This window comes from Mastacembelus armatus, chromosome 15, assembly GCF_900324485.2.
Source record: "Mastacembelus armatus chromosome 15, fMasArm1.2, whole genome shotgun sequence".
Taxonomy (NCBI): domain Eukaryota; kingdom Metazoa; phylum Chordata; class Actinopteri; order Synbranchiformes; family Mastacembelidae; genus Mastacembelus; species Mastacembelus armatus.
In genome coordinates this window covers 11,294,210-11,322,209 of record NC_046647.1, presented here as the reverse complement: position 1 = coordinate 11,322,209, position 28,000 = coordinate 11,294,210, and the positions used below count along the sequence as shown (strand labels likewise).

Sequence of the window (28,000 nt, the reverse complement as noted above, 5' to 3'; positions counted from 1 at the left end):
TGTGTTTGATGTTGTGGCTTCTTGGTTTCCTATATACTGATATTTTTGCACTAGTTATTTCTTTGAAGATTTCACAGGTATAACAGCCAAAGGCCTTTAAACGGGTCATTTCAGACTTTCTGTTTTGTTGTTGCTGAAGATACAGTTCTGATCTATTAATACCCTGTCTTTGATGACTGGCTGACGTCATGGTGACTGCTAATGTGCTAAGGTTTCTGCTTATTCTTAGCTCTAGGAGTCACATGCATCCACAAAGTTGTTGACCAACTTGTGTTTCTACAGTTTGACAGCCTATTTCAGGGAAGGTGGACGTGTATCATTATCAGAGGCTGGCTAACGGTCAGCTGATACAGCAAGAGACTCTCACCTAATTAAAAATGGTTGTCCATGCTTGCAACTTATAGTTTTCACCAAGAGTCATAGCTGCTGTGCAAGTGATGCAGAATATCCTGACTTAGACTGACCACTCCACAAACTTCATAGAATTGCCTGGAGTGGAAAGCTTTCACAAGGCCTTAGATTCAAGCCAGACCATCTCTCACACTGTCTACTTCAATTTATTGTTGAGGGAAATATGACCACTCTAAGCCATTTAAGATTTACTTCAAGGGGATGTGGAGGTCAATGTAGTGGAGAGAAGAGGAATGATGCCATTTGCACTGATCCTTCTCTGAACCTTAAAGCAACATATGCAAGAGAGGATATCAAGGTCAGTCACCCAACCTCTTCTTTGACCCCATGTCTAATATTCACAGAATCCCGATTTTCTCTTAGTGCTTTGATAGATGAAGGCTTCAGTTACTTGGGACAGAGGTAAGGGCAAGTCCAATTATGTCTAAGAATTTATGGGAATGTATTGCCCCTGCATTACACTTTGCCATTAATAGTAATGTGAATGGCTTGGTTTTATCTATTATAGATGGCATTGACACCGAATGGCAGGCAAAGAGTAGGACTTTGGGATTCAGTGGCACATTACAGCAGACCAAAAAAAGAAGATGGGGAGCACCAGTAAAAAGGATATGTCCCCCTTGCTGACTGTGGTGTGCTAAAATATTCATCATGCCCTGTAATGATGTGCTAAGCTCTGTGTTGTCATTGTAGGCCAGCCATGTCCTGCATAGCTTAAGGAGGTGAGAGAACAGCCTTTATTTTCGGTGTAGTCATCTACAGTATTTGTAGTAAATATTCTACCTACCTCATGCAATGCAGAGAAGGGCTCGTTTGACACCCATCAACAAATATGAGGGAATGTATGATACAGTCTTGTGTGCATACAGAAATGATGTGAGAGTTGGTGGCAGAATGCATTATAAAAGAACCGAATGACATAGTTTTATACGTCCAAAATAGCACTGGAAACCTTGGTCAGACACTGCTTTCTTAACACCAAAATAAACAAGAATGCCACGACAATCTGGGTTTATTCATGTGGCGCCAAGTCTTCCCAGCATACTTTGCCTCTGCAGTTGGCACAGGGTGGGTGGGGGTGGGTACAGACATGGTTTCATCCATGGGCAAGTCAGTAGAATCCTGGGGGATTAATAAATAATCACCTTAAGAAATCCTCCATTACAAGGTGGGTCCTGGAGTTTTAATCCATGCCTAACACCACATTAAGTCTTATATGCAGTTTAAATGTACTTGTATGGGAAAATGAGTCCTTGCTAAATATAAATCATTGACAAATGTCATGTTGATTGCCTTGGTTCAGCGTGGAAGCTATTAGATGCTGTCATACATAATGGGCAGGCATGTGTTCTAATTAAATGTTTTGGGACCACTGCATAACCATTATAAATAGATTTTTTTTTTCTGTGCTTAGATTTTCTTGACTGATAAACAGTGCACCATGTTCCTTGATTGATGTCGCAGTAATGTGAATGCAAAGCATTTTTTCTTTAATCAGCTGAGGGGCTCCACTGTGTCAAGGATTCCTTGTCTCCTGCTTTGGAGAATGCACATCTCTGACAGCACAGTGTTTGTTCTTTTTAGACATTACTATGCAAATGCAGAGATGATGAAACTCCAGCAAGCCCTAAAAGAAGCACTGCGACTGTCCTGTCTACGGATGTGTTCTCTTCAAATAAGCTATGCAGTGTAGATCCTCCTACTCATTTATTCCTTAATTTATTTAAATCTAGTTAGTTTGTTATTTATTTAGTTATTTTCCTTGGAGAGTGATCTAGTTGGCACCATAGGCAAACTATATGGATAGGTAGCTGGTGAGTTGCAGTTTAGTAATAAAGATGCAGGTGTCTTTTACTGTGTAACGGATAAGGAGGTTTTTGTAATATTTGATGCTACGAAGAATTTACCACCAGGTGAGTGGTATCATTATGAAATGACACTGTTACGATTGTTCATTTCCTGCTTCTTATAGAAATTATTCACCTTCATATGTTAGCTGGGGATATGGGTGGATGACACTGTACCAGATGAGATGGCTGCCCTTTGTGTCAAAGTGATAAGAGACAACAAAAGTCACAATAAAGGTGAAAAAACATGGAGACCTGCTGGCCATGCAACACAATATGACTCTGTAGAGGGAAAATCCATTAAAAGAGTGGGTTTTAATCTCGGAGACATTGTTTTTCATTAAATATTCAGATATGTCACATCAGTACCACTAATAAAAGAACGCCACCCACACTATTGATAATTATTGAACAAACATTAAAGAGTCGAGCGCTAAGATCTGGCAGGACTTTGATTTTGCTAACAGGTTATTCATCCTGTGCTGAAACAGGTTTCCTCACAGGCACACAGGGCTCTTCTTAAAGCTGCTTTAATGCATGTGTATCCTGTGACAGTAGACATGTAGCAGCACGAAACCCTGTATTAGTTTACTTTTTATTTATCCACAAGCAATATCAGTGAAGTCACGAGGACAGTTAGACATGTGATCCTTTTGCCAGAAGTCACATGAAACCAGAGAACATCTTTGGCATAAACACTTCACCAATACTGTATAGGAGAGTATGCAAAATAATACAGGTGTGTATCTTATATAAAATTTGTCAGTTGTCATCACTTCATATTATGTGATCACACAGTCCTAAATCAATGCACACCAGCAATTGTAGAGGATACACACTTGCAGTTCTTCACTTGTGTCAGAAATGTTTAAACAATGTAAGTAACATCAACAACAGCTGCCAGGACACTTTAACGTGGCACGGATATAATATGTCAAAACAGGAGAAAAGATCATCTGTCTTGTCTCTGCTTGGCAACTGGACTGGTCCACATTTCTAAAGAAGAGGGTGGTAATTGCTGTCTTTTGGAAGTGACTGTGGTGTTTACATTTTCTATTCATGCCCTATGCTGAATGACTGAGACAGCTGTCTATAAGTCCTGACCAAAGACTCAGCCGTTTCTTTCCCACCATATTTTCCTCCTTTCTTTCTAAAACATGACCAAGAGGTTGTCTGTGCAGAGGATGCTAAACTACTGGTCAGAGTTTTTCTCCCAGACTACAAGGGGGCAGCTGTGTGATTGTGCAGTTATATCATATTCTTTCCCTCCACTTTTATCCATTTGTTTGTGGATAGATATGGCTTGACTTGACCGTGTTTAAATGTGTACACGGCTGCAGGTGATATGGCCTTGAGGGACAGAATCATTCTAACTGGACACCAATATCCTACTCATACTGAATGGCATTATACAGGTGCACTGAGGTCAAAACATTAGTGTCAGAGTAGATACAATCGCATTAATCCACTTTAAAACTAAATCTGTGTATTCCCATTGCACAGTTAATAGCTTTTGTCATTTAACCTAATTTAGTTTGAAAAAGTATGCTGTTGTCTGAAAACCAAATGCATGCTATAACTGGAATTTAGATGCCTCTCTTCTACAGGATCGAGCAAATGTTGTTTTGAGATAATTGAGCAGCCACAGTATATATAATATTCATATTATATCTGATGGACTTGGCTCAGTTTCACTTGGATCACTCCGTGTGTCTGCAGAGACCAAAGCAGCCAGCGACAGTGATAGGCAAGGAGTTATGGTTCGGTTTTCAGGGACTGGAACTTTTGGCAGTGGCTCCCTTCTCAATAGATGGAGGCAGACATGAGCAGCGATGCAGCTGTAACAGACTGTTGACCTCTACCAGAGCACCTGCAGGGTGATATTATTAAGTAACGAGTCTCTGGTGAGAATACCAGCCTCCCTGTCAGAGGTTCTCCATGGGAGGCTGCAACTGATTTGGGTGACACAGTAAATATATGAAAATACAGCAGCTATTGATTGAAGCCATGTGTTTTGTTGTCTAGGTCATGCAGTTTAGTATACATCTATAAATATCCCACAAGGTTTTCTCAACAGAAGCCTTTATATAAGTTTCATTTCTACAGTGGGTTCACATTCATTGTGTGTGTAAATATATCAAAGATAAAAATATTAGTGGCCTATATATTTAAGCCTCATTACTGGAGTGCAGTACAGTATATCCTATATGTGCAATTCAGTGCAACACAACTGAACATATAGTGCTTTACATGCACACATAGAACCTATAAAATGAGTGTGATGGTATAGTTAAACAGCTCAGGCACAGTTGGTCATCATATTGATGGTCCCTGTTAATAAGGCAGTTTTTAAATACAGTAGCGTCGTGTAGATATGTAGTTACAGTTTGGCCTAATCCAGTGAAGCTCAACAGCAGAGTTAACACGTAGACAAGAATTTACAGCAGGGCTCACAGCTGAGATTTTATGGCAAGATTTACACCCTGTGTGATTTTTACAAGCAGAGGAAGGATTTGTTAACCCTTTGTTGAACAAAATGGAATAGGTTATTGTTCTTTCCATTCCTCTAATCAAATTCATGTTGAGAAAATCCAAAGAACCATGCTTTTGACACCTGTATTACACCAGGAGGTAACTCGCTTGCCCAGTGCACAAGGCAATTAATCTTGTCAATGTCAAGTGGATTGGGAGGGAGGATGAAACAAAGAGTTGACCTGATTGGCTATGAAAAGGTCTCACATTTGGGCTCAGTTGGGAAAGGGAAGGGTTACAGGGGAAAGCATTTGGCACATGCAAGGACAGATGCACAGAGCTGTGATTTATCTGTCTGACTCCTGTCTTTCCCAGAGAGCCCCAGTATGGCTACAACCATGGGTGTCCAGAATAAACACACATTAATTGGCCAATTAATTACAGGCACGAATACAGGGGGCAAAATTTGGAGAGGGCTACTTTGACTGCACATTGTTCACTGACTTTTATAGACTTTTTATTGACTTTTACATTGCTTGTGTACTTCAGAATATGTTTCTGTGTGTCTATAAGTTAAGGTGTGTGTGTGTTTCAGTGTGTACTGTATATATACAAGTGAAAAGCTGATGTTCAAGTATAATGTGGGTCAACACATCCTCTGAGCATTTGACAGGCTCATAGCTGGGCCCTCATTTACACATCTACAACCTCCTGACTTTCACAGGAGTTAGAGCTGCACCACACAGCAAGGGCGCTGCAGTCAATATGCACGTCACTGCCACTCCAGTGTCCAAATTCATCAGGGCCTGCCACCCTTGTGACCTGTGTCTAATTCTTCCCCAACATTTGTAAATGTTGTTTCAACGTCTGCCAGGTCACTACTAATGGAGTATCATGTGTCAGATAAGGCTAAGCTGAAAGAATTAACTTGAATGTTTGCAGTATGTCGGTGGACAGGAAGTGACTGGCCCCTGTGACTGCTCTAGATATCATAATCCACACCATGGCGTGAGTCATCCAAACAATGAGATTTCTTCAGCTCCAAACAGTCTAGTACTACACAAAGATATTCCTGGCATTTTAGGCCAGTTTTGGGAGGAGACAGAGTTTGAGAAATGCAATGAATGTTAATACCTTTGAAAGGACATTTTGAAAGCAAGATGCTTGGATTGACGCATTTCCCACATAAGCTCTGTGTGTGGCTGATGTTTCCACTGGCCAAGGGGATGGACGAGGACACAGTTAGCCCAGAGTGAAAGGGGAGAAGTCTGGCTAAGGAAGGAGATGCAGAACACAGAGGTGTGTCAGTGAGGGGATGCATCACTTACAGCACATTGTTGCAGTATGCCATCCATATTCTCCACACTCTCATCCTGCCTGCAACCCATTTAGATACATTCATCTGTGTCCCCTTTAATGGCATGTCAGGGAGCAGCGCATCGACAGTGGCCTGATATTATACAGATGGTATTGCACAGGACCTCAGTGTAATCTGTTATGCTTGGTGAGTGTTATGAAGCCTAAGACTTCCTGAGGGCTACAGTACCTGGAGCGAGGGCCCGGTGGATCTTTGCACACTGTATTCTCTCTGACCTCAAATATTTGGTTTGTAAAATGAACCAGGGTTTATTCAAAGTAGATTTTCTGCCTCTTCTATTCACTTGTTGGATAATGCATTAATGAAACACTCAGTATCTGTAAACATAGGATGGGAGCAATCTGCTCCGGATGAGTAATACAGCCAAAAGTCCAGATGAGACTGTGAAATTTCTAAGAGCCAAGACTAATAACAGCATCCATTAGGAGATGAGAACATTGAAGAGGCAATGCTGGCCTAGTGAGGAGCCAGTGTGATAGGCGCACAGCTTGTATGGAAACACTGCACAGACATCCAGCTGATCAGTGGGAATTGAGCTCATAGTTTAATATAGATTTATCGTCTTTACCACATAAAAATGCAAATTCAAATAATATCATCAGCCCCCTCTCTGCTCCTTAGGAGTTGTTAAAGTCAATGAGCTCTTAAAACCCATAACTGAAGATGTGGTAGAGACGTGGCTGTTGTAAAGAGCTGTTCTGAGGTTCCCTTGGGACTGCCTTGACTTAGTTTTCATAGACATCCACTGTCTGTCTTTCCTATGTTTGCCTTTGGTTCTAGTGTTTGCATACTGTGTGGTAGTGAGGAGTTGGATGTTTGCTGAAATAGCTCTAATGGTTATTCTACCCAATGATATGCTGCGTTCTATGACTTGGTACCCTTTTAATGCCACCTGTGTCCTTTTGTATTGTGCAGCAGTTGAAAAAAGGCATAATGCAGTATGAAAATTATTGTCACTCTCTCACTCTCGTACAGCTTCTTGCGCTCATCTATTTTCTCCTTCTCTCATCATTGTAAGCCTTCTTCAGAAAAATCTTCTTTACGGTATTCAGTATCTAATTGCCACACTGCCTAATTAGGAATGTTACCCACATTATACATTCATGCATTGAGGACATCCATCCTCACTCAGAGAAAGCTTGCAGTCTCCTCACTGGCTCTGTCCCCCGCCATCTATAAATTTTGTGATGAAGCTAGTTTGCCATCTAGTGGCGCATGTCCAAATCACCATTTAGTCACATGGGGTCTATGATTGAGTCTCTTTGAGGAAAGCCTTCATGGAAAGCTTTAGCCAAGAAACTGTAGGTGCAATCTTGGCCAGCTGAGCTGAGTCTTAAGTCGGCTGCAGTGTCAGCCATCTCTTTATACGTCCCTGAATATTTAGATGGCTGGAAGTTAAAGAGAGCATTGTGTGCCAGTCAGAATGGTGAAAAATGCTAAGCTGCATTTGAGCCCCTGCCAGGCAGCTGTCGGCTTTGCCGTTCTCTTCCTGCCCCGGCCGCTCCTCTTAACCCTCAGTAAACAACTGGAACAAATCCTATTTTATTGAGGCTTTTACCAAGTGCAAGGGATCTCTGAAAGCTCCAGTGCCCAGGCATTTTCTGAGCTTATGCAGTGTCCTAAAATGGCATCCAGCAAGGCCAGTCAGAAGTAGGGAATTTGCACTGTTTCTAATTGGATCCTTAATCAGAGCAGGTGAGGTTGAGGTCTCTGCAGAGTGTTTTGTGCCACTCCATACAAGCAGTATGATCGATATTTACTTCAGAAGCGTTGATAGCTAATTTGACACAGTGAAAACAGGATTGGTGAGGATTCTGACAACTGCAGCATATCGAGCAGCATTGTTGCTGTGAATTTACTGAATATTTGTTCCATTCCACCAGATGATACTTACAATTTGAAAACTTTTGCCCAGGAGCAGCTGAGCTCGGTTGAAGTGATGCTGAGAATGTGCCTATTCTAAACTTTGTTTCTTATAATATTGAATTACACTGAACAAGCGTATAGTAGAGTAGGATTTATGTCACAATGTTGCTCTGTATGCGAAAAAAAGAAAAGTACTTTTGGAGTGTATGTAACGTCATATTCATTCCCAACATTTTACTTAATTAGACAGAGCCGAGCTAAACACTGTGAACGGTTTAAGAGGTTGCTGCTGAAATCTTGACATTTTTCTCGTACTCGTACTCGTAGGTGCTTTTTTCCTAGTTTTGCTGATTCTCATGGTTCATGGTGCAAATGTTTAAATGAGAAATGAGAAAATATATGCAAGGGGAAAGGATGACATTTCGAAATTAATTACAGAATAAATTAGCTTTTGCTGGCAGTGTGAGTAATTGTCTATATCCTGTTTGAATCTGGATACAATAAGTATTCCTAAGGCAATGAGGGGGTCAAATGCATCTGGGTCTGGGTGCCAGTTCTTTCTTCCATCTTTCACAGGCCAGGAGCAGACAAGTATTTTCACTGGGGAATTAATAGTGACACAGTCTGTGTTATAGCAAACTTTCTCTTGCTTTTGTGTCTGCATGCAGCATGTGCTGTCTCTGTTTGTACCTTTTATGGATGGAATTTCTCAAGTTCATAGCCCTAGGTGTGGTTGTGTTTTTTGGAGAGACAGTGTCCATTCTAACATTGGTGTGGAAAGATATTTTGGGTTGTTTTTTTTTTTTTGTCTCTGGCTCCTCACTGTAATGTTAAAATAAATTTTGGGCACAGACAATAACCCCGAGCTTTTTATGTGCTCCATTCCATCTACTTTGTGTTCTTCGGATTAGCCTGTTGGACGACACAAGGATTTTAAAGAGTGTTTGTTGTTTTTCACGGTTTTGTACACATTTGTTTACCAAGCAAATACAGCCGCTGCTCATAAGCTACATGGCCAGTTCCAGTTAAATCCAGTACCCAGCTGTACAACAATACAGACAAAAGGCTCAGGTGGCCTGAGTACATGTCCTCAGAGGGAGACAGGACTCAGCTCAGGCAGAAAGAATGGGAGTGGCATGTGAGTTTTTCAGTCAAGAAAAGGTCACCTCTCCCATGAGCTACATAACATTGTCACAGAGCAACTTGGCTCGGTAATGTCAGATAGTTTCCCCTTCAGGATTTGTGGCACATGTAAGTGAAGCAGATGAAGAAAAAAAAAAATACATCACTATAAAGACATCTGGTGATTTAGATGGTCTAGGTGCACTGTACCGGTCTACATTTTGTTGAAAGAGAAGATTTGGTAAATAAATATGTGTTTATATACAGTTTGTGTACAGGAAAGACAGGTTCCCCTAAATATCAAGGTAAAACCATCACTAAAATGGTGCTATTGTGCCCCCTACAAATAAATAACAGTTTGGATCGTAAAGCAGAAGCTTCTAATCTGTTAGAGAATGGAAGTAAATATGAAAAAGGGACAATCACATTTTGGGGGCTCCAGTAGTTTTGATCTTTTTTTACACAGACAGGCAAATTAGCAAAAATAAATGATGATAAAGATGATAAAAGTTCAAATGTTAAAATAGGTTGGAATTGATTTACCTACTGAAAGCTATACCTGACTATAGAAGGAGAAAAACACCCATCATCCTGGCCCTCTGTGCTGTGTGTGGGGTTGGAGCTGGGTCCTGTGGTGTTCATTTCAGAAGGCGCCTGCAGCTTATCTACTGACCCCTCTTGACTTGGGCATTTGCCAGGTGGATTATGTGGCTTTTTGATGATATATCTGGTTTATTGCTAAAAATGCAACATGTTCTGCCTTCTCCATTTTACGCCACTCTGATATCTCAGTATGGGTAGTCGGACATGGAATGTTTCAGGGAACATGTTGACATTTGGGATAAGGATTATGGAGACATCATAAATGAGTGCCTCTGCTGTGTGTTACTGTTGCTGTTGACTTTGCTCTCAGATTGGGGCTTGTGTTACAGGACTGAGCCAGGCCCTACGTCTGTGCTTTCCTTTTACATTTTACAACTCATAGCAGAGCTGAAGCCAGTCGCGGCAAGGATCCAGGTGGATTAAGACAGAAGTTTAAAACACGCAGCCAGTCTACTGAAACCTCCTCCGTGTGCTCATTCTAGTTTCATTAGCACCATTAGTTAATTAGCAGTTTATGTGAAACGCTTTTTACTCTTCTGCTATATAGTTTGTACAGTGGAACAGATAAGTAGTATATGTGTGTATGTGTTTGGTCTTGCTAGCTTATTTTTCATTTACTAAAGAAGGTAGTTACACTTTCATGCCAGCTCTCTCTCCCTTCCTCTCCTCCACAGTCCCATCAGCTTTCTCCACCTCCTTCCCTCCCTCTGATCCCTCATTTCCTTCCTTGCCTTCCTCTGTCTCTCCCTCCCTCTAATCTACTGCAATGACCTGAAGGAGGGCTTCACACTGCAGCGCTCAAATAATAATCAAACACTAGGATGTTGTCAAATTTATAGGACACTGAGTGTTGCATAGCAACAGAGATTGCCAGGGTGATCCAACAGGCTGGAAGTTGGGTGAGGGAGAAACGGGGCGAGTGGCAGGAGACAGGAGAAAGGAGAGATGACAAGAAAAACAGGAGGCAGGAGAGAGGGATTAGATGAGAGTAGTAGAATTATGGTTTTATACACAAAGGGAGAGATAAATGAGAGATGGAGAAACAAAAGAGGAAATGAGGTTAAGGTTGGCTTAGCTGAAAGAGAAGATTTACAGACACCGCTGGCTGGTTTTGTGTAATGCCATTGTGTTATAATTCAAGTTATAATTATCATCATGACGACATATTTTACTATGGCATTTTTGGCAAACACGGGTGGTGTTAAGTTTAAAAGTGGCTTGAATATAACAGAGCAAAATAACCATTTAACCAATGGCCCAAATCCAACTACAGACTGCTCTTGCACTCTCACTAAAATCCTCGTACATGAAGGCAAACACTTGGTTTTGTTGTCACACGTTTCTGTCTTTCTGTTCATGTTTTTCACATTGTCTCTTTTTATAATGTTGATATCTTCAGTTTCACTTCCTGTTCATCCTTGTTGCCTAGAGACTACTTTGGACTGCAGTTCACCTCTGACACATATCTTTCTTCTAGTGTTGTGTCTACCTTCTTCACCAGACAGTAACAGTAAAAAAAAAAAAAAAAAAAATTAAAACAAACTATAAAACAAAAACTACAATAAATCTTTGTATAAAGTTTCTGCAAAATTTCTGTAAAATTTCTTTTGGAAAAAGGGCAGTATTTATAAATAAATTCTTAAGCCAGAAAATTAGGCAATATCTTTGAAATTCCTGTACTGTCACCAATGACCTACTGATAGTTTCTTGAATTAAATGTATCGAGACCTAGTAGTGTGTGTCTTTGTGAGAAATAGAGATGAAATTATGTTATATAAACTTAATAAATGGTGTATTTCCTGATAGTTCTGCAAAGGAGGCAGAAAAAGTAGATAAATCAACATTATTATAATACTCCACCTATGCAAATATACAACCATCATCAAAGTTTGTTTTTAGTTTGTGTCCAATGGCATTTATTGTTCTCTGCAATGACGACAAACCAACTGACTGCTGGTAAAGTAACTAAAGAAAAAAAATGTCTAACATGACTGAACATGATCATAAAATAACCTGAATTTAAAATATCAGTGTCCGTTTAGTTACCCTTTCAGAAATGTCTCAGAGGTCCATGACATTTAGAATTGATCAAATCAATGAAATGGCTTTAATGCAAAATCCAATTCAAAGTTAATACCTGTTAATACCAAACACTACGGCAACAAATGCTCTGTCGCTGTATTGTTTGGCTGCTCGTGGGCACTATGGTGGTATATATGGTCTTCCATATTCCGCAGTGAGTCTCAGTATTTCAGGGGTGGATATCTTGCTGTGTCACTGGCAGGTGTTTCAGTTTGGAGAGTGAACTGAGTGCAAACGGTGATGACAGCTGTGCTCTAGACTAATTATTTCTTGTCACTGTGCACAGATTTGTCAGGAATGACGTGCTAACCAGAGGTCCTCAGAAAAGAAAAGGTGGACCTGGTGGAGTCTTTTTATTGTGAAAAGGACTGTCTGAGCTGTTGATATTTCTAAATATTCAATATGCCGTCACAGAATAAACCCTCACCTAACTCAGATACACATATACAGTATGTAGCTTATACCGAAATGCACAGCCTCATTGTTTATGTGAGTGAAGTCTGTATTATAAACACCTATGGATTTAACCTCAGGTCATAGTTTAGCTGCTCTGGCTTCATCTGTTGAGAACTAAGTAGAACTATTTATTTTGGTGACAACATGCAAAGACGTGTACATAAAATTACACACTTTAGAGATGAAAGAGATTTTAGGGTAAATGTGGAGGAATAATTTTGACAACTGCATAATTCATGACCTGATTGGAATAATAGCATATGAAATATTCATTAGCTAAATTACTTATCAGTGTGATCTGCTTTTGTCGTCAGGTTCAGAGCAGAAAGGGCAGCAGCAGGGGGTAGGTTTAGAACAAACAGTCTGATCTTTTTGCAGACGTATGAACGATTCAGTGTCAACCTATTCATTATCTGTGAAAGAGAAAAATAACACCATCCACCCTCACCAAAATGCTTTGTGTCTTTGTGAGAAATAGACCTTTTACACAAAAGTGATGTGTTTTGAATCTACATATAACACATTTATTGAATACCTTGGCTTCCAGTCAGCCTGCTCTTTTCATGCCAGTTACATTTCGAAGAGGTTTCTCCAGTGTAATATAATGACAGTAATTTGAACCAAAGTATTTTATGTTTAGAAGGTGCTGTTCCTACACATCAATTCGCCATCTTTCACCCCTTTACAAAATAGCACTCTGTAGTTTCTAACCTACATTAACACAGTTGATCAAAAGAAGCTGGCCATGACTGTGCTGGTACATCAAACAGCACGAACAGAGGAAAGTGTGCGGCTCCTGAGAGGATACACAATCTGGTGCTACTGTGACATTATTAAGGTTAAGGTTAATTCACTCTTCTACACCTTGACTTCTCCTGTCCTGACTGCAAAAAGAGAACACAGCACATTATCATGAGAACACATGCAAACAGAAGATTAAAAGCAATATCTCGCAGTTAAGTTCCTTCCTGTCTTTGTTGCTGCCAAATGTACACGTCAAATTTGACCCAGTTAATCAAAGCCTGTGTACATGGAGTGTCAGGGGGAAGAGTCGGGGGTGTTGCTTTGTGATTCACTACTTTTCTTCCACCAGCCAGTGATTCTTCCCTCTGTGCTTTGGTGGAGGAAAGAAGTGTTTTCGTGTCACCCGTTCTGACACGTACAGTAGGAGAGAAATGCAATGTTTCAGTATTACAGTTGTGTCCCATAATAAAACTCCTTATTAGAAAGTTAATCATATTTAGCCATAATAGTGATATCTGCCTTCATCTCATGATCACCCTGCTGTATAGTGAATTAATACTGGCCAGAATGTTACTGTTTTCTAATTGAATTGATGTTACATCTGTCTACAACCAGCTAATTCCAGGCACTCCTCACAACACAGAGCCAGTGATGCTCTGCCAGTTTACAGGATGGCTGTAAGGATATCAACAGAGCTTTATCCTCTTTTCTCACGAGGGAATAAACCCTCTTGATGTAAATTATACCAACTTTGGTTTTGGTTCACATAGCATTACAAGGCTTTGTCTAATTCACAGTGTCAAAAAAACAACAACAAAACAACCTCAAAACAAAGTGGTTCAAAATGATCTCCTTATTCTGACCTCGTTTTGTCCTGCTGGACAGCACTGCCTGGCTTGGCTTGTTTGCTGCTGTGTGTGCTCCTTGGGTTGATTGATGCAGCGAGGGATTTGTACAGCTGGAAAGGAGGCAGTAAACCAGAGGAGGGAACAAAGAGTTGTGGGCCACACGGGGTGCAGCAATTAAGCTGTTTTCTTCTTGTTAATTAAAAGCAAATTAGAGACTGCAACAGGAGCTGCTGTCTAGCCTTAATTGCTGGCAGCATGTATGCCCAACCACACCTGTTGTCCCTTCACTCACTCATCTTAATCTTTTTTTTTTTGTGCACTCCTCAGGGACGAAGAGGAAAGACTGGTGAGCCTGGACCCAGAGGCCTCCCTGTAAGTGATATTCACTAACACACACATACTGTGTGGATACTTCATTTTTTCATTGAAAGAAAAAAGGATGAACTACTGTATAAAAGCAGCCAGACATGTTGTCTCTGGTAGTTTTTATGCATCTCAACATCATAAATATTTATTGTTTTGATATATACCTGCAGTGATTGTAAGTGAACAATAAAAGCTTAGGTCAGACAGTAAAATAAAGCAGCTCAACAGTATGTTGTTTTCTCGCTTTTCTACCGCTCAAAATCAATTTCAGTTTAACCTTTATTTGATCAAGAACTCCTTTGAACATCTCGATTGAAACCATCGGCAGCTCAGATTGGACACATTACAAACAGATATAAAGTTATGAGAATTTTTTTTTTTTTTAAATATGAAACAGTCAATACATGACTTACATGATCCAGCTTAAAAAGCACAATTACGCTATTGATAACGAAGCATCTATATGTAAAGTATGTGCATTAGCTCCATGGTTAGGCTGTATTGATCTGTTCACAACCTGCAAGCAGGCTATTAGTAGCAGAGAACCACAAGGGGTATATTAAGATAGCACTTGAGAATGTTCGTATTGATGAATAGGACAAGTCTGCTTGTAAGGCCTGTTGACTCCTTGAATTATGGTCTTTTCCTCAGGCATCCATACCAATCCCAGACAGTGTTTGTGTAGTGACCCACACACTAAAGGTCACAAACAATATGATGCGTTAAAGGAGACAGCTTGTCAGACTCTTAACTGCTCTGATGTCAGGACAAACCGGAGCGTTCAGGCATGTAGATGTGCTGTAGATCAGGGGCTTTCATTGTACAATTACTTTCACGCACTCTTGATAAGGACATAGGGTTTGTCTTATTTCATCCAGAAATCCAGAAAGATTTTGTTTTGCTTCTATCACCGTTATGCTCAATAGGTTCAATTATCTTTAATATAATTGAGTTATTTGCTGTTAAACCTCTCCCGCATGAGGTACTGTATCCCCTGCCTCCTTAATAACTCATAAAGTTGTAGGGCACAAAGTTGTAGGTGAAAAGAAAGACAGGACAGAGGATGTGTGACATTTCTAAATGGCAATGTCCTGATGATACCCTTAGCATGTGCCAGTTTCGCCTGCATCCCCTGGTATTGGCATTTATGAGTCACCTGTTTTGCTGAGGTAGATCTCAGGGGCAAAATCATCTATTCAAAACACACACCAGGGCATCACTCTCTCTTGTCCATTGGCAGCAGGACAGTGCTCGCAGTGCAGGGGGCAGCAGTTGTTTTTCAAAGTCAAATTAGCACTGCACAACACCAGGGGTGTCTGTGAAAGGCGCCCAACAAAAACACACTCATAGATAATCTATAGACTGTTGGAAACCAAGCACGTCTTTATGAAAGCTAACATTAGTGTAAAGGTTAGAAAATGTAATGCAACAGGCTTTGGCTGTTAATAGAAACCATTTTCAAATAAGAGTCTGGAAGGAATGATGATGGTTTAAAGATGATGATATAAATAATTTTTCAACAGTTTGTACTACTACACAGTGTACCTTTGTCTTGTATGAAAATGTCTAATTTCTTTGTAATTGCAGGGTCCCCCAGGAGCCTTAGAGGGAGCAAGTGTCAAGGTATCAATCTAAAAATTATTCATCACAAAATAAAGTACTGACCTGTGGCATTTAATCCTGTTTAAGCTAGTTCATACCTGCGCCTCCAGCAAGGGCAGTATATGTAACTAGCAGACATGCTTTGTTCTTGGCTGCCTTTTTTGTGTTTCTACTCAAGACAAAATATCCTTCAATGAAAATAATACCTTTCAGTCAATTGTTGCCTTTCTGTGCAAGTCAAATTGCCGTTCCCACCTTGCAGCTCCTGCAGCGCCGCACAGCGTGGCTCAGTACTCACACTCCAAACAGACAGATGGCCATTACATACAGTGCTTTTGCAAAAAAGGGTTTGCAATCATTTTCATGTAGCCCAGGGGTGCTGTAGCTCACCAGACGCACATGAGATATGGGATGTAAAAATCTCTCAGACAGACCTCCAGAGGATCTCCCACTGTTTCTGTTGCTACCTGCTTCTTTCACAAGCCTACCTCTACCCAGCAAGCCCCTCGTGGCTCCCTTGTGATCATGCAGAGAGTGAATGCTATTGTATGGTGGACAACCTCTTGACCATAGCTGTTCATGTGATGTATAGGTGCGCCATTTGTTGGGGTGTCAGCTCGGGCCACAGAATTCCTTCTGCTACCTCTGCCCAGAGGAAGGAAATGTGTCAGTTGACTAACCTTGAATAAGAAAGTTGCCTGTATGAGGACACACGTATTATACCCCAAAGACAAATGGGGTATAGCTACTGTATATGATACAGTAATTGGTGGCACAATGGATAGTAGTTTTGTTGGGTTGAAAAATGACTATGTTTCACAACGTGTCAGTTAGTCAGGTTTGAGAATAAAATGACCAGCAGAGGTTATCTTTATTACATTTTCATGTGTTTTCTGTAATTGGCTATTGAGGTGCAGGTTAATGTCTCACTTAAACCAGTCACATATCATAAAATGAAGCTGTAAAAACTCAAACCTTTACTTGGCAGAAAGGAAAATAGCTCTGAGAGACTGGATTCAGCATAGTCATTGACATTTCTGCTTCACTTTCATTGTTCTTATATTAAACAAATGAATTTGAGCTGAGTTTGAGCAAAATGGGAGAAAGTCACATAAAGCTAATAACACTTGTAGTCAGTAATTAGTGTGTTAGAGTATTTTACAGTGAACCTATTACAATAGTTGTAACTTACAACAAACTGAATTCATAATGATGAAAGATAGAGTAACACCTGCAGGTGACAAAGCCTGCAGGAGAACAGATTTATCCAATTGAGATGAACAATTACATCATGATTAAAGAATGTGATTTAAGCATTTGTTTAGGCATCATGCCGATGTTAGCTGAGTTACAAATTGCTAAGAACATTGTTTCAATGCTCTAATGCTTGCATTAAGTGTCTAAGTCAGTCCTGTCCTGGTCAAAAATCAGGCATACCCCTACAGTACAGATACATCACTGCTTTATCATTGGAGATTCATGCTTTCTGTGGATGTCCCAGAGAACCACTTCACATTTTAATCTGCTGTAATGAAACAAGCATTGCTATGAATTCAAAGGAATTCACACAACCTGACATGGAAAGTGAGAGAAGCTAAATCAACAGACAACAGTTTTCATGAGCAGTAATAATTGAACAGCCTTAGAGAGTCTCCTTACTCCTCAGTGGCGTTCAGTGTGCATATTTTAGCTTAGATAAGACGGATGGAGGCTAAACAGTGAGCAGGGTCTCATCTCACTCACTAAGCAGTGTGAATGTTTTATAAATAAACAGGAGATCCCGTGACCCTAAATAGGAATAAGCAGGTATAGATAATGGATGGATATATATATATATATGTGTACATGCAGTGAATGATTAGCTGGGAAGACAGTGCTGTGATGAACTACGTCTCCATAACTGTATCTCCCACTGACAGCTCGAACAGGCACTGACAGACCACTGCAGATATTGATGGATAGAGAGTGATGCAGACAGGTTTAATTGCAGTTTGATGACTGGAGGTGTTTCAAAGTCAACATGATACCTGCAGGTACCCCAGTTCCTTATACCATTCATGCTGGGCGCTTGTGTAAATACAGTGATAATCTGATTAAATCTTGAAAGGTTTATTAACTTGTTACCCCCCCTTCTGCCAGTAAATTACCCTTGAATGGTGTCCCATGGAATTTTAACCAAGATAACTACTGAAATATTTTTTTTGTCATGAATCTATACGCAGGAATACAATGCACAACATTTGTGCAAGTGCAACCTACACTAATTCTAACTTAATATATATGCCATTCATAACTTTTAATGCAACCTGTCTCAACAATGGGAAACCAGTTAATGTGTGTAATAAATCGTACCAGAATTGACCTTTCTTGTTAGAAAAATGCCTCAAACTGACAACAACCATTAGATAGGTAATTGTTTTGGTAAAGTTACGGTGGTAAAATCAGGCGTTCTCATGTGGATTAAAAAAATTACACAAATATAATTAGTATTCAAATTTAATTTCTGCCACTATTCTCTCCTCCCCACCTAAAATATTAGCAGGACAATCCATCTGTTCATACATGGCAGCAGTCTACCAATTTAATAACAGCTCATAATTTGGACGAGGAAACTGTGACTATATCTCATTAAATGAAAGCTAGCACAGCGGCGAAGGAATGGGGGAGGGACTAAAACTGAATGCCAATTATTGTCTGTTAGAGGCCAGGCGTAGCTAAGGAGTGTGCAAATACGCTGCAACCTTTCTCAGATGTCTCTCTGTCTTGTCAGATTGCAGAACAGATGCTTCATAATGTCTCAATACAGAATATCTGAAGCGATCCCTACAAATCTTCACACATGCCATACAAAGCAACAGTAATCTTTGATGAACAAACTGTTTTGTTTTTTTTTTCTCTGTTGTGTGGTGCTGTTTGGAAAAGAAAAAATATATATATCACAACAGGTGAGCTTCAATACACGTGTCAGGCAGCAATGCATTTCTTTTACTCCAAATACACTCGGTTAATTATTTGCCACATTTCTGTCACTGTCTGAAAACAAAACATTTTATCATGACTTGGGCTTTTTGGTAGACACGTGAACTTAAATGATGCTACAGTTAAGTCAATGTCACTTTTGACTTTGTCTGTACAATTTAACCAATAGATTTCCTTCATAAAGAAGGTTTAATGGGTGTCATAACTCTAGCTTAAATAATGGCAGATAATGCTATTTTTCAAAAACAGTAAAAATACAAAAGTAAAGGGGCATGAGAAGGTGGGAAATGCATACAGTACAATATGATGGGTCTTCTGCAAAGGCTTCAAAATAAGTGTGAGTCTTCTGTATATATGTATATAAAAAAAACTTTCATAGTTGCAAATACATTTGTTTTACAGTTGTGTGCAGTTCCACTTCTCCACCAAACTGGCAGGAAGAAATCCAATTAAAAATACTCTGTGGACAGCTCATCTGCAGTCACAAAGTGCCATCTATTGGTAGACAGGGGAATGATTTTAACATGGGAATGTGGAAAAGTGCTGCAAAGCAACAGGGGCTTGATTTATCATTATCCTGCTATAACACCATATTCTCATAAGACCTTGAATGTTACTGTGACTCTACCATAATTAACATTAACAATTTAGAATTTTATGATGCTATAGTATATCTTGTCATCTAATTATTTATTGATAACTTCCCTCACTCTGAGCTTTGTCTTTTTGCACCATCTTTGCTGTCAGTCACTGTCAGTGATGTGTTCTCTTCACATACAGGGGGAGCCTGGAGTCTCAGGAGAAAAGGGGGAGAAAGGCGAGAGAGGAGATCCTGTATGTATTTTTCTGCAGTAGCATTTACAGTGACGTGTTGCAAAGTCATTAACCAAGGCCTCCTCCCACAGGGTCAGCCAGGTGCTGAGGGATCCAGTGGGATGAAAGGACAAAAAGTAAGTTGCCTCAATGTCAAGTGTCATACATGATAATTTCCTCTATTTGTGCTCACTGAATCTTAACCTTTGTGTGTGTGAGTGTGTGTCTTTTTATAGCTATACATACACATATAGTTTTGTCATTGTGGAACCCTGCAGAGGAAATCTGCTGCTTTAGGCACAGTAAAAAGACCAAGGATTTCAGTTTTGCCATCATACCTTTTATTTAATTACCGTTAGAGAGGAGAGAGTCAGAAAGTCTGTATAAAATGTTGTGCTAATCCATCCATGAGATGCAGAAATAAATTACTAAATAAGAGAAAAAGTCAGAGCCATTAGAATTGGCCAGTATTGATATGTACACCAAAGCCAATAAGATTCACAATCTGGGAACCATGAATATCTATTCAAATTGTCATGGTCATATCCCACAGTGATAGTTCCATGTGGATCGAAGTCATGGGTGGGCTGACATTATTATTCCTTGAGCCATGCTGCTGGCATGTCTGACAACCTTTAGATGACATATTGTAATGTTGTCTGCTGTCATGAGTTGTTATAGTTTCATTTTGTACTTTGCCCAACTAATAGACTAGATACTGTAAAGAAACTGGTGAGAGCCTGCTGATGGAAAGATATGCAACAATGTTTAACCTGTAAGGCAAAAGTGTCCATCTTTGCTTCTCACATTTCTCTCTACCCCTCACCTGGATATCAACCTTTCATCTCAATAATGGCCCAATGCAATTGATGCAAATAGTCTCAGAGTTACATGTCATGTTGTTTACTCATACCATATGTATAATCCTTTGTGGCTGACACATGAAGTCTAAATAAATAAAGTGATAAAAAAAAAAGGTGGAGTGTATTGGAAATTAGTTATAGAACTGCTTCAATTTAAGCCTTAGTTCCCAGGGTTTAGGTATTCTACAAACATCTACATCATGTGTGTTTTGATCCAGATCCAGATGGGGATTAAAAACTTAAAAACTTTTTTCTGTTATTAAATTTAAATGGATTGCGCAGTCGTGGTGAGATACATCATGCCTGCTTTTTTAGATGTTCATAGGACTGTATATACTCAGATGTGGTGCTGTGTTTTCTTGTTTTTTTGAAAGCATGAAAGTTATAGCTTGTAAATTATGAATTGAAGAATGGAGGCTCTCAGATGTAACGCATCACATTTAAGAACCTTCTAAGGTTCCCTGGAGCACCCAGTACACCCATTACATATTGTTATAAGTGGAATAAGTATATACTGTATATAAATACACCAACATGCTACATGATACATAAATGGACAGTATGCTATTTAATTCTTTTAATGCTTTTCTTTTTCATTAATCTCATAGCTCCTCTCACGTTGCTTAAGTTAGACAGTATTTTCTCTGAAGTCAGGTCATGTTGTTGCCTCTTTTATTGTTGCTCCAGAAATTATTCATGTAGCTGTTCGAGGTCATATGTGGTAACTTGCTTTCAAAAATAGTTTCTCAAGTGCATTTTTAAGCTGTGTATATATTGTTTTTTACTTTTTATTTCATAGCTTGTTTTTTTGTCACTTTCTGGCTATTGGGCACTCATACACAGGGACTGATATGTTTCTGTTGTATTTTCAGGGTGACGCTGGCCCTCCTGGCCCACCTGGTCCTGTAAGTACAATATAGCAGCCCTCCTTACAGAATATTGTCCAATGTAAGCTAGTGAGAGATTTTATCACTGTTTGATCATAAGGGACACCTGGATATCAACCTTTCATCTCAATAATGGCCCAATGCAATTGATGCAAATAGTCTCAGAGTTACATGTCATGTTGTTTACTCATACCATATGTATAATCCTTTGTGGCTGACACATGAAGTCTAAATAAATAAAGTGATAAAAAAAAAAGGTGGAGTGTATTGGAAATTAGTTATAGAACTGCTTCAATTTAAGCCTTAGTTCCCAGGGTTTAGGTATTCTACAAACATCTACATCATGTGTGTTTTGATCCAGATCCAGATGGGGATTAAAAACTTAAAAACTTTTTTCTGTTATTAAATTTAAATGGATTGCGCAGTCGCAGATCTTTGCAACAAACCTGGGAAAACAGCCCATTTTTGTGTGCCAGGAAACTGTTCACACCAACTCTGAAAAATCTGTGGACAAGCAGTGCAGTGTTTATCTTTGCTGTCACACCTCCAGCATATTAATTTCCCATGTTTCTACTAGAAAATTAACACTGATTTTGTAACCTATGACTTCAAAAAAAAAAAAAAAAAAAAAAAAAAGGGGGGGGGGGGCACGCAGCACATGACCTGTTTATAATGTTCATAATGGTAAATTACAGAAGAATGGTTTTTGTTGGAAGACACTGGGGCCGCCTTGAGTGAACTGAGAAAACCTTATGTCATGGTTTATGTCTGATGTATGCCGAAGGTGACACAGTGTGGGTGTTGCTGGGATGATAGAACTTACTTGCTTAGATGTTTTAAAATCAAAAACACACTGTGACAAATCAGTTAAAGATACGCGAGGGAGCCGTAATGACTCTGAAGACATGCTGCAACTGTGGGAATCTTCCATTTTTATTTCTTTTTACAGAAATTAAAGTATGAAACCTTTCAAAAGAAAACAGTGTTGGAGCGCTTGTGTCACAAAGTGAGGCATTTGACATTTAAATGACTCTGTCCTAATGGGCTTTGTTATAGAGATCTGCCTGTTGAGCTTCTGAAGGCTTCAGACATGAGCTTGGAAACAAAGTTTGATGGCTTTCATTCTTTTTCTCATTCTCATTGGTTGTTAGCAAGTAATTCATATGGTAATGAGACAACTTAATTATACAGCAAGGAAATATCACTCACTCTCCACTGGTTTCACTGGTTTCTGTCCTACCAACAAAAAAGGTCTACTAGCTTAATAAGAATAGATATCATTGTAGGCAGGTTTAATAGATGTTCAAAACACTGAGGTCTTGCTTTGCAATTATTTTTGAATAGTTGTTTCTTTGCCCTAAATTTCATGTCAGCTGGGGGAGCAAGATAAAGAAATGTTCTATCAAAATTGAAATACTCAGCTGTGTTCATTGTTGTGTAGTGAGGTGTGGGCCCCCAGGACATAGGAGATGTATACTATAGCACATAGTAGAGGAGAACACATTAGTCATTTGATAGATGAGGCTGTTTGAATATTTAGTACCGGTCTCTGTCTGTGCTCTCTGCCTTCCCATGGCAGATAATTTTGGCAGTTAAGCATTGATTTCCCTTACACAGCAGAAGCACGGGTTCAGATCATTACCCTCCCTTCATAAACCTTCTTGTGCCTCTGTTTATTAGTGACAGGGAGGAGCAGCAGGCTCACAGGCATACACAGCCAGCACTTCCCCCAGTGCCTTTAAAGTGGCAAAACAGTCTTTTCAGCTCTAAGACTGTCCTGGGTTTTTATTGCAGCCAGTATTACTTTACAATAGAGTTTTATAATCTATTAAACTGAATCTGTTATGCTAAGTTATGTTGAGTAAATGGCTCTGTGCAGTATTTCACTGCTCTTGGGGAAAAATTGTGGCAGGAATATTGTGGTCACATACTGATGGCACTGTTGTGCATCTGAGACAGAACAACTGACAGCAGCAGCTTTGGGGAGTGACTATGCAGACACACCACTGGGATAGTATTGGATCCAGTGTCTCGCTAAAGCTTACTTTGACCAGTTTTGCTAAAGTAATGGAGAATGGTTCAGGTTAAGTTTATTTGTATAGCTCTGTTAAGCACAGTAACACTGGCTCATAGGAAAACATTACTCAGGAAACAGGGACAACTGTGCAGGTGGACAAAGAAAACTCTAAAAGGGGAGGCAGAAACCAGTGGCAATTATATCAATAGAAGGTACAAAATTTAAGTGCTGTGGGAACACCATAATTTTACCCACCTGGATATGGTTGCAAGATTACTTCTATTGTTTCTTGATTCTATTATCATTATGCTGAAAACCACCCTAGGCTGAGCTGATGTGATACTGCATACAGGATACTGCATACTGGTTAACACCACGGGCCTGAGGACATTTAGATGTAATGAGTTCTGATGACTACGGACAGATAATTAGATTCACTTTCTAGATTGCTTTGCTCACTTTTTAATACAGTGGGCTCTGATTGCTTTAAAACCTTTTGTACAGTTTGCACCAACATTTTATTTTGCATTTCATATTCACATAGTTTCCAGATATGTCTGTGGTACCTGCTATTAATACAAGTCTCCAGTGTCAGCACTGAAATGTGATTAATAGCAGCCGAACTGAAATAATTGCTTGTATCATTAGTGACTGCACCTTTGCACCTCTGCCCGGTGGGAGTGCTTAAAAACAAAACTTGCGCCGGTCAAATGGTTTGAATGCTGAATATGTTTCTGTTTATAGATTTGTGAATTGTGTGTATTGCATTGTACAAACCTACATTTTTATTTGATCTGAAACGCTGTCAGGATGTATTCTGATCCACCATGTTGTACATTAATCATCATGTCTTCTTTGATTTGACGAAACCTATACAAAGAATCATTTGAGGAACATTTGGGTCTGTTGAAATGCTTTGAATCCTAGTCATTTCTGCTTTCATTTGAGATTTAATGTAGACATTTCTCCTCTTCACCTGCGGTATCACAAATCCACCTTAGCTGGCTGGTCTTGACCTTTCTCCTTCCATTTCATTTAATTCGGCACTTCCCAGCAGCTCTGCCACAGCTTTACTGAAGCTGTAAAAAAACATCCTGTATAAAAAATATTCTGTCTTTATAATGAAGAAGATGGTTATTTTCAATTGCAGTAACCTGTAGATCAGTGGAGATTCTGGAGAACACTATGTTTTTCTTACTTCCAGGTGATGACAGCTCATGGATTAAGACAGCTCTCTGGAACTGTAAGCAGTTTTTTATACTATAAAACTTGAAATGTATGTGTTTGGCATCTTATTTTCTGTGATTCCTCCTCATTATGGATACAAGCTACACTTGAGTCAGACTGAGAGGTCTGTTTTCTTTTGTGTTTGAGGATGAAATGAAGGAGAGTGTACAAAAAGGAGAAAAGGGAGATCAGGTAACTATTTCTCTCTTTTTTCATGTCTCACCAAAAGCATTTTAACCACAAGAACCTCAGTGTTAGTTTCTGCATCCTGCATTTGACACCGCAGCGTGAAGAACACTTCCCATTTATTATGTGTCAACAAAAGTAGCAACAATGTTTGATTCAGAAAGAACAGTTAAACATCACCTGCTGCACAGATGTAGACTTCAGTCTTGTCTTTCTGCTCTGCAGAGATAAAGCAATTATTGTTTGGGCATCAAAACAGCAGATGCATCTAGTTGAGGCAATAGATTACAGAAAGTAGAGAAAAAAAAGGAAAATACTCTCTGTTCTTATCCTTCATGCAAAGTCAAAGCTAATGTTATAAAGGTCCAGTCTGCAAGAGAAGTAGCTTACTTGACTGTTTTCTTTATGCACATCTTGAGATATAATGGTTTATCTCCTTTACTTTCTGCAGGGAGAGAGAGGACCCCAAGGTTCACAAGGCTTTAAGGTAACTTGTTGAAGACTCAGAGCACCCATTTACAGAAACTTTATCAACATCCGTTGCCAGAAAAAAAGAAATGCTCTAAATTCGTTCATATCTGCTCTGTGCAGCCCTTCACAGTATAAGTGCATCAGAAGTCACAACAAGATAGGACTGTATGGACTATACAGTTTATTGGTCAATGCATTTTTTATTATAGAAAAGATCCTCTCTTTGACACACAGTGTTTCCTGTGGCCCAACAACATGCCAGAGATTATAGGTATCCATTTTGCAGAGGTGTTTTTGAGTTGCTGTCACAGAGCCTAAAATTTGTGGCGACACGCCAGAGTAATTTTCTTGTGGTTGCAAGTGAAATGGACTTTCACTGCTCCTGTTGTCAACCTTTATTCCTGTATGGAAACTTTTTCTGAGACATTCAAGTCTACAAAGATTAAAGTTTTTTTGTGAATGTGGGTAAAGATTAAATATATACCACAGACTATATGTCACAGTTATTCTGACAAAACTAAAAAATCTGTTAAATGTTTCAATGCTTTTCTCTTCCATTTTCATACTGCCCACATTCCCCTTACTCATCCTTTTTTGGGAATGTAACAGGGAAACACAGGGCCACCAGGTCTAAAGGGAGATCAAGGACCAGAGGTGAGTCTCTGCATTTATCTTATGTCTCCTGTTCCATTTACAGTAAGTCAAATGGAGCTTTATATAAACAGCAATGAGATGATGCCCAGACACACATACACTCAGCTGACAGTTTATTAGGGTCACCTAGCTAAAACTAAGTCAGTCTAATCCCACAGTCCTGAAATAAATCCTCCTCCATGAGGATTTAATGTTTGGTTTGTGTTCAGAGTGTTTCAGAGAGGTGTTTACTCAACTTTACGCTCTTTAAGGAAAACATGCCCTGCTGCTGTACTGCACTCCTTTAAACACAGGAGCGTTTTTAGTCCTAGCCTAATTGACATAAATAGGGTGGTTTCATTTAATAACAAAACTTTAATATTAAAATGTTGATCTTTTGAAGATTTGAACTCATTTAACAGTCTTTATCATTTGACGTATATGTACTGTACATATAAAAAACTTGATCATGCCTGTTGTTTCATGCCAGTGTCTGACTCATCCTTCATTAATGAAGGTAATAATTATATTTGTTGTAGGTTATTTGTTTGAATGCAAAAGAATTTCATAGTTGTTTACTAATTTAGGTATAATAAAATGTATTTATTGTGAGCATGTTCAATTAAATAAGTGAAACTAAATTAAACTCAGAATACTGCAGATAGAGTTTTATCAGGCTTAAAAAGGGGTACATGAAGGCAGCAGCCAGTGATGCTTGGTGTACTCCTTTTCTTAGTTATTCAACATAAGCTCAGTTTCCATGGCAATATTTGAATCATTCAGCTTATCCAACTATATAGTACATGGACAATAATGATTTGAAGGGGAATATATATAAACAGCTTATTGAGAATAGCACCATGACCAGGATATGATCTTTTCTTAGAAATAATATGTGCATGTAAACCTACTGCTGCTCATTCAGGATATCCTGAATATACAATAATTGCCATAAAACCAACCATTGTTTATTATGGCATGAGCAGCGTATAAACAACTGCTTGAAATACTCTAAAATGTTTCCAGAGAAACAGTTTCTACAGTGTAGCTGACTGGGCTATAAGATGCACAGCCCAAACAATTTTGTCACCAAACAAAAGGAGATAATAGCCCAAAGTCCTGGTTTTCCTTTGTGTTTTGCCAGGGGAAACAAGGCCTGCCTGGACCCACTGGACTCCCAGGACTGCCAGGCGAGCCAGTAAGTGCATTGGCACTAGACACTAGCACTTCATGTTAAGCCTTCCTTTTCCTCATTGTCTTATCTGTCACCTTGCCATATCCTCTGTTCTCTAACCCAGCCTGCCAGAATGAAAGATAGATAAACAGATAAACCTCAACAGGCAGAGAAAGAGAGGAATTAGGGAGAAAAGTCCAGAATTTTTACACAGACGATCAGTAATCAAATTTAAGAATTAATTAGTGGAAAGTGGCAAATCTAAGCGCTTTATGCCAGGAATGGAAGCAGAGGCCCAATCTGTTCTCCACACCTGCTTCGGTAATGAGCATCTGTCTTTATTCAAAAGCAGGGAGGGAAAAGAGGCATTTCATAAATCCTGGCTAAGGGAAATTATGTTGGAACACAGCAGCCTGCTGAAGCAGTGAGGAGGAGGAGATAAATGTGTGTGAAGAGATGAAGGCCCGGTGATAGATGTGTCTCTTTTCACCACTATTTGCAGGGCTCGCCAGGAGAGTCAGGAGTGCCTGGGAGAGATGGCCTGAAAGGAGAAAAGGTAGGTAAACTTCAAATCAAGCTCTCACCTCAAAGAAAAATATGAAGCTATGATGTTTTATCACAGGTTGAGCATGCTAGACAACCAATGAAGACACATTTCTCAGGCTGCATGCTATCCTCAATCCCGTTGTAACTTTTTCATCTTTGAAGCCTCTGACTACTCTATTATTTGCACATTGAGTTTTTGTTGCAGACGGACTTGTTCCAAATACTATGCTGAAAATGTCAGCGTGGAATAGTGCAGAATTTGCTTGCGCATTTGATGAAGTTTGTCACTTGACAGAATAAACGAAGCTGTACTCAAGCCTCCCCACCCACTTCAGGCCAGATAAATAAACCTAAAGTGCTTAAGCCTCCTACTTCCATTCACATTTATAATCCTCCTTTGTCATATT

General features: G+C 39.5%; 1 protein-coding gene across 2 annotated transcripts in view; it reads left to right on the top strand.

Moving 5' to 3' along the window:
- Window positions 1-28,000, top strand: part of LOC113132222 (collagen alpha-1(XIX) chain) — an 88,879-nt gene that overhangs the window by 31,609 nt on the left and 29,270 nt on the right. For both annotated transcript variants that reach the window (XM_026310191.1, XM_026310190.1), the window contains 11 exons: window positions 14,157-14,201; window positions 15,783-15,818; window positions 19,557-19,610; window positions 19,682-19,726; window positions 21,325-21,357; window positions 24,561-24,599; window positions 24,731-24,775; window positions 25,221-25,256; window positions 25,850-25,894; window positions 27,018-27,071; window positions 27,550-27,603. In XM_026310191.1, the coding sequence (XP_026165976.1) occupies window positions 14,157-14,201; window positions 15,783-15,818; window positions 19,557-19,610; window positions 19,682-19,726; window positions 21,325-21,357; window positions 24,561-24,599; window positions 24,731-24,775; window positions 25,221-25,256; window positions 25,850-25,894; window positions 27,018-27,071; window positions 27,550-27,603 (486 nt within the window). The remainder of the gene's footprint in view (window positions 1-14,156; window positions 14,202-15,782; window positions 15,819-19,556; window positions 19,611-19,681; window positions 19,727-21,324; window positions 21,358-24,560; window positions 24,600-24,730; window positions 24,776-25,220; window positions 25,257-25,849; window positions 25,895-27,017; window positions 27,072-27,549; window positions 27,604-28,000) is intronic.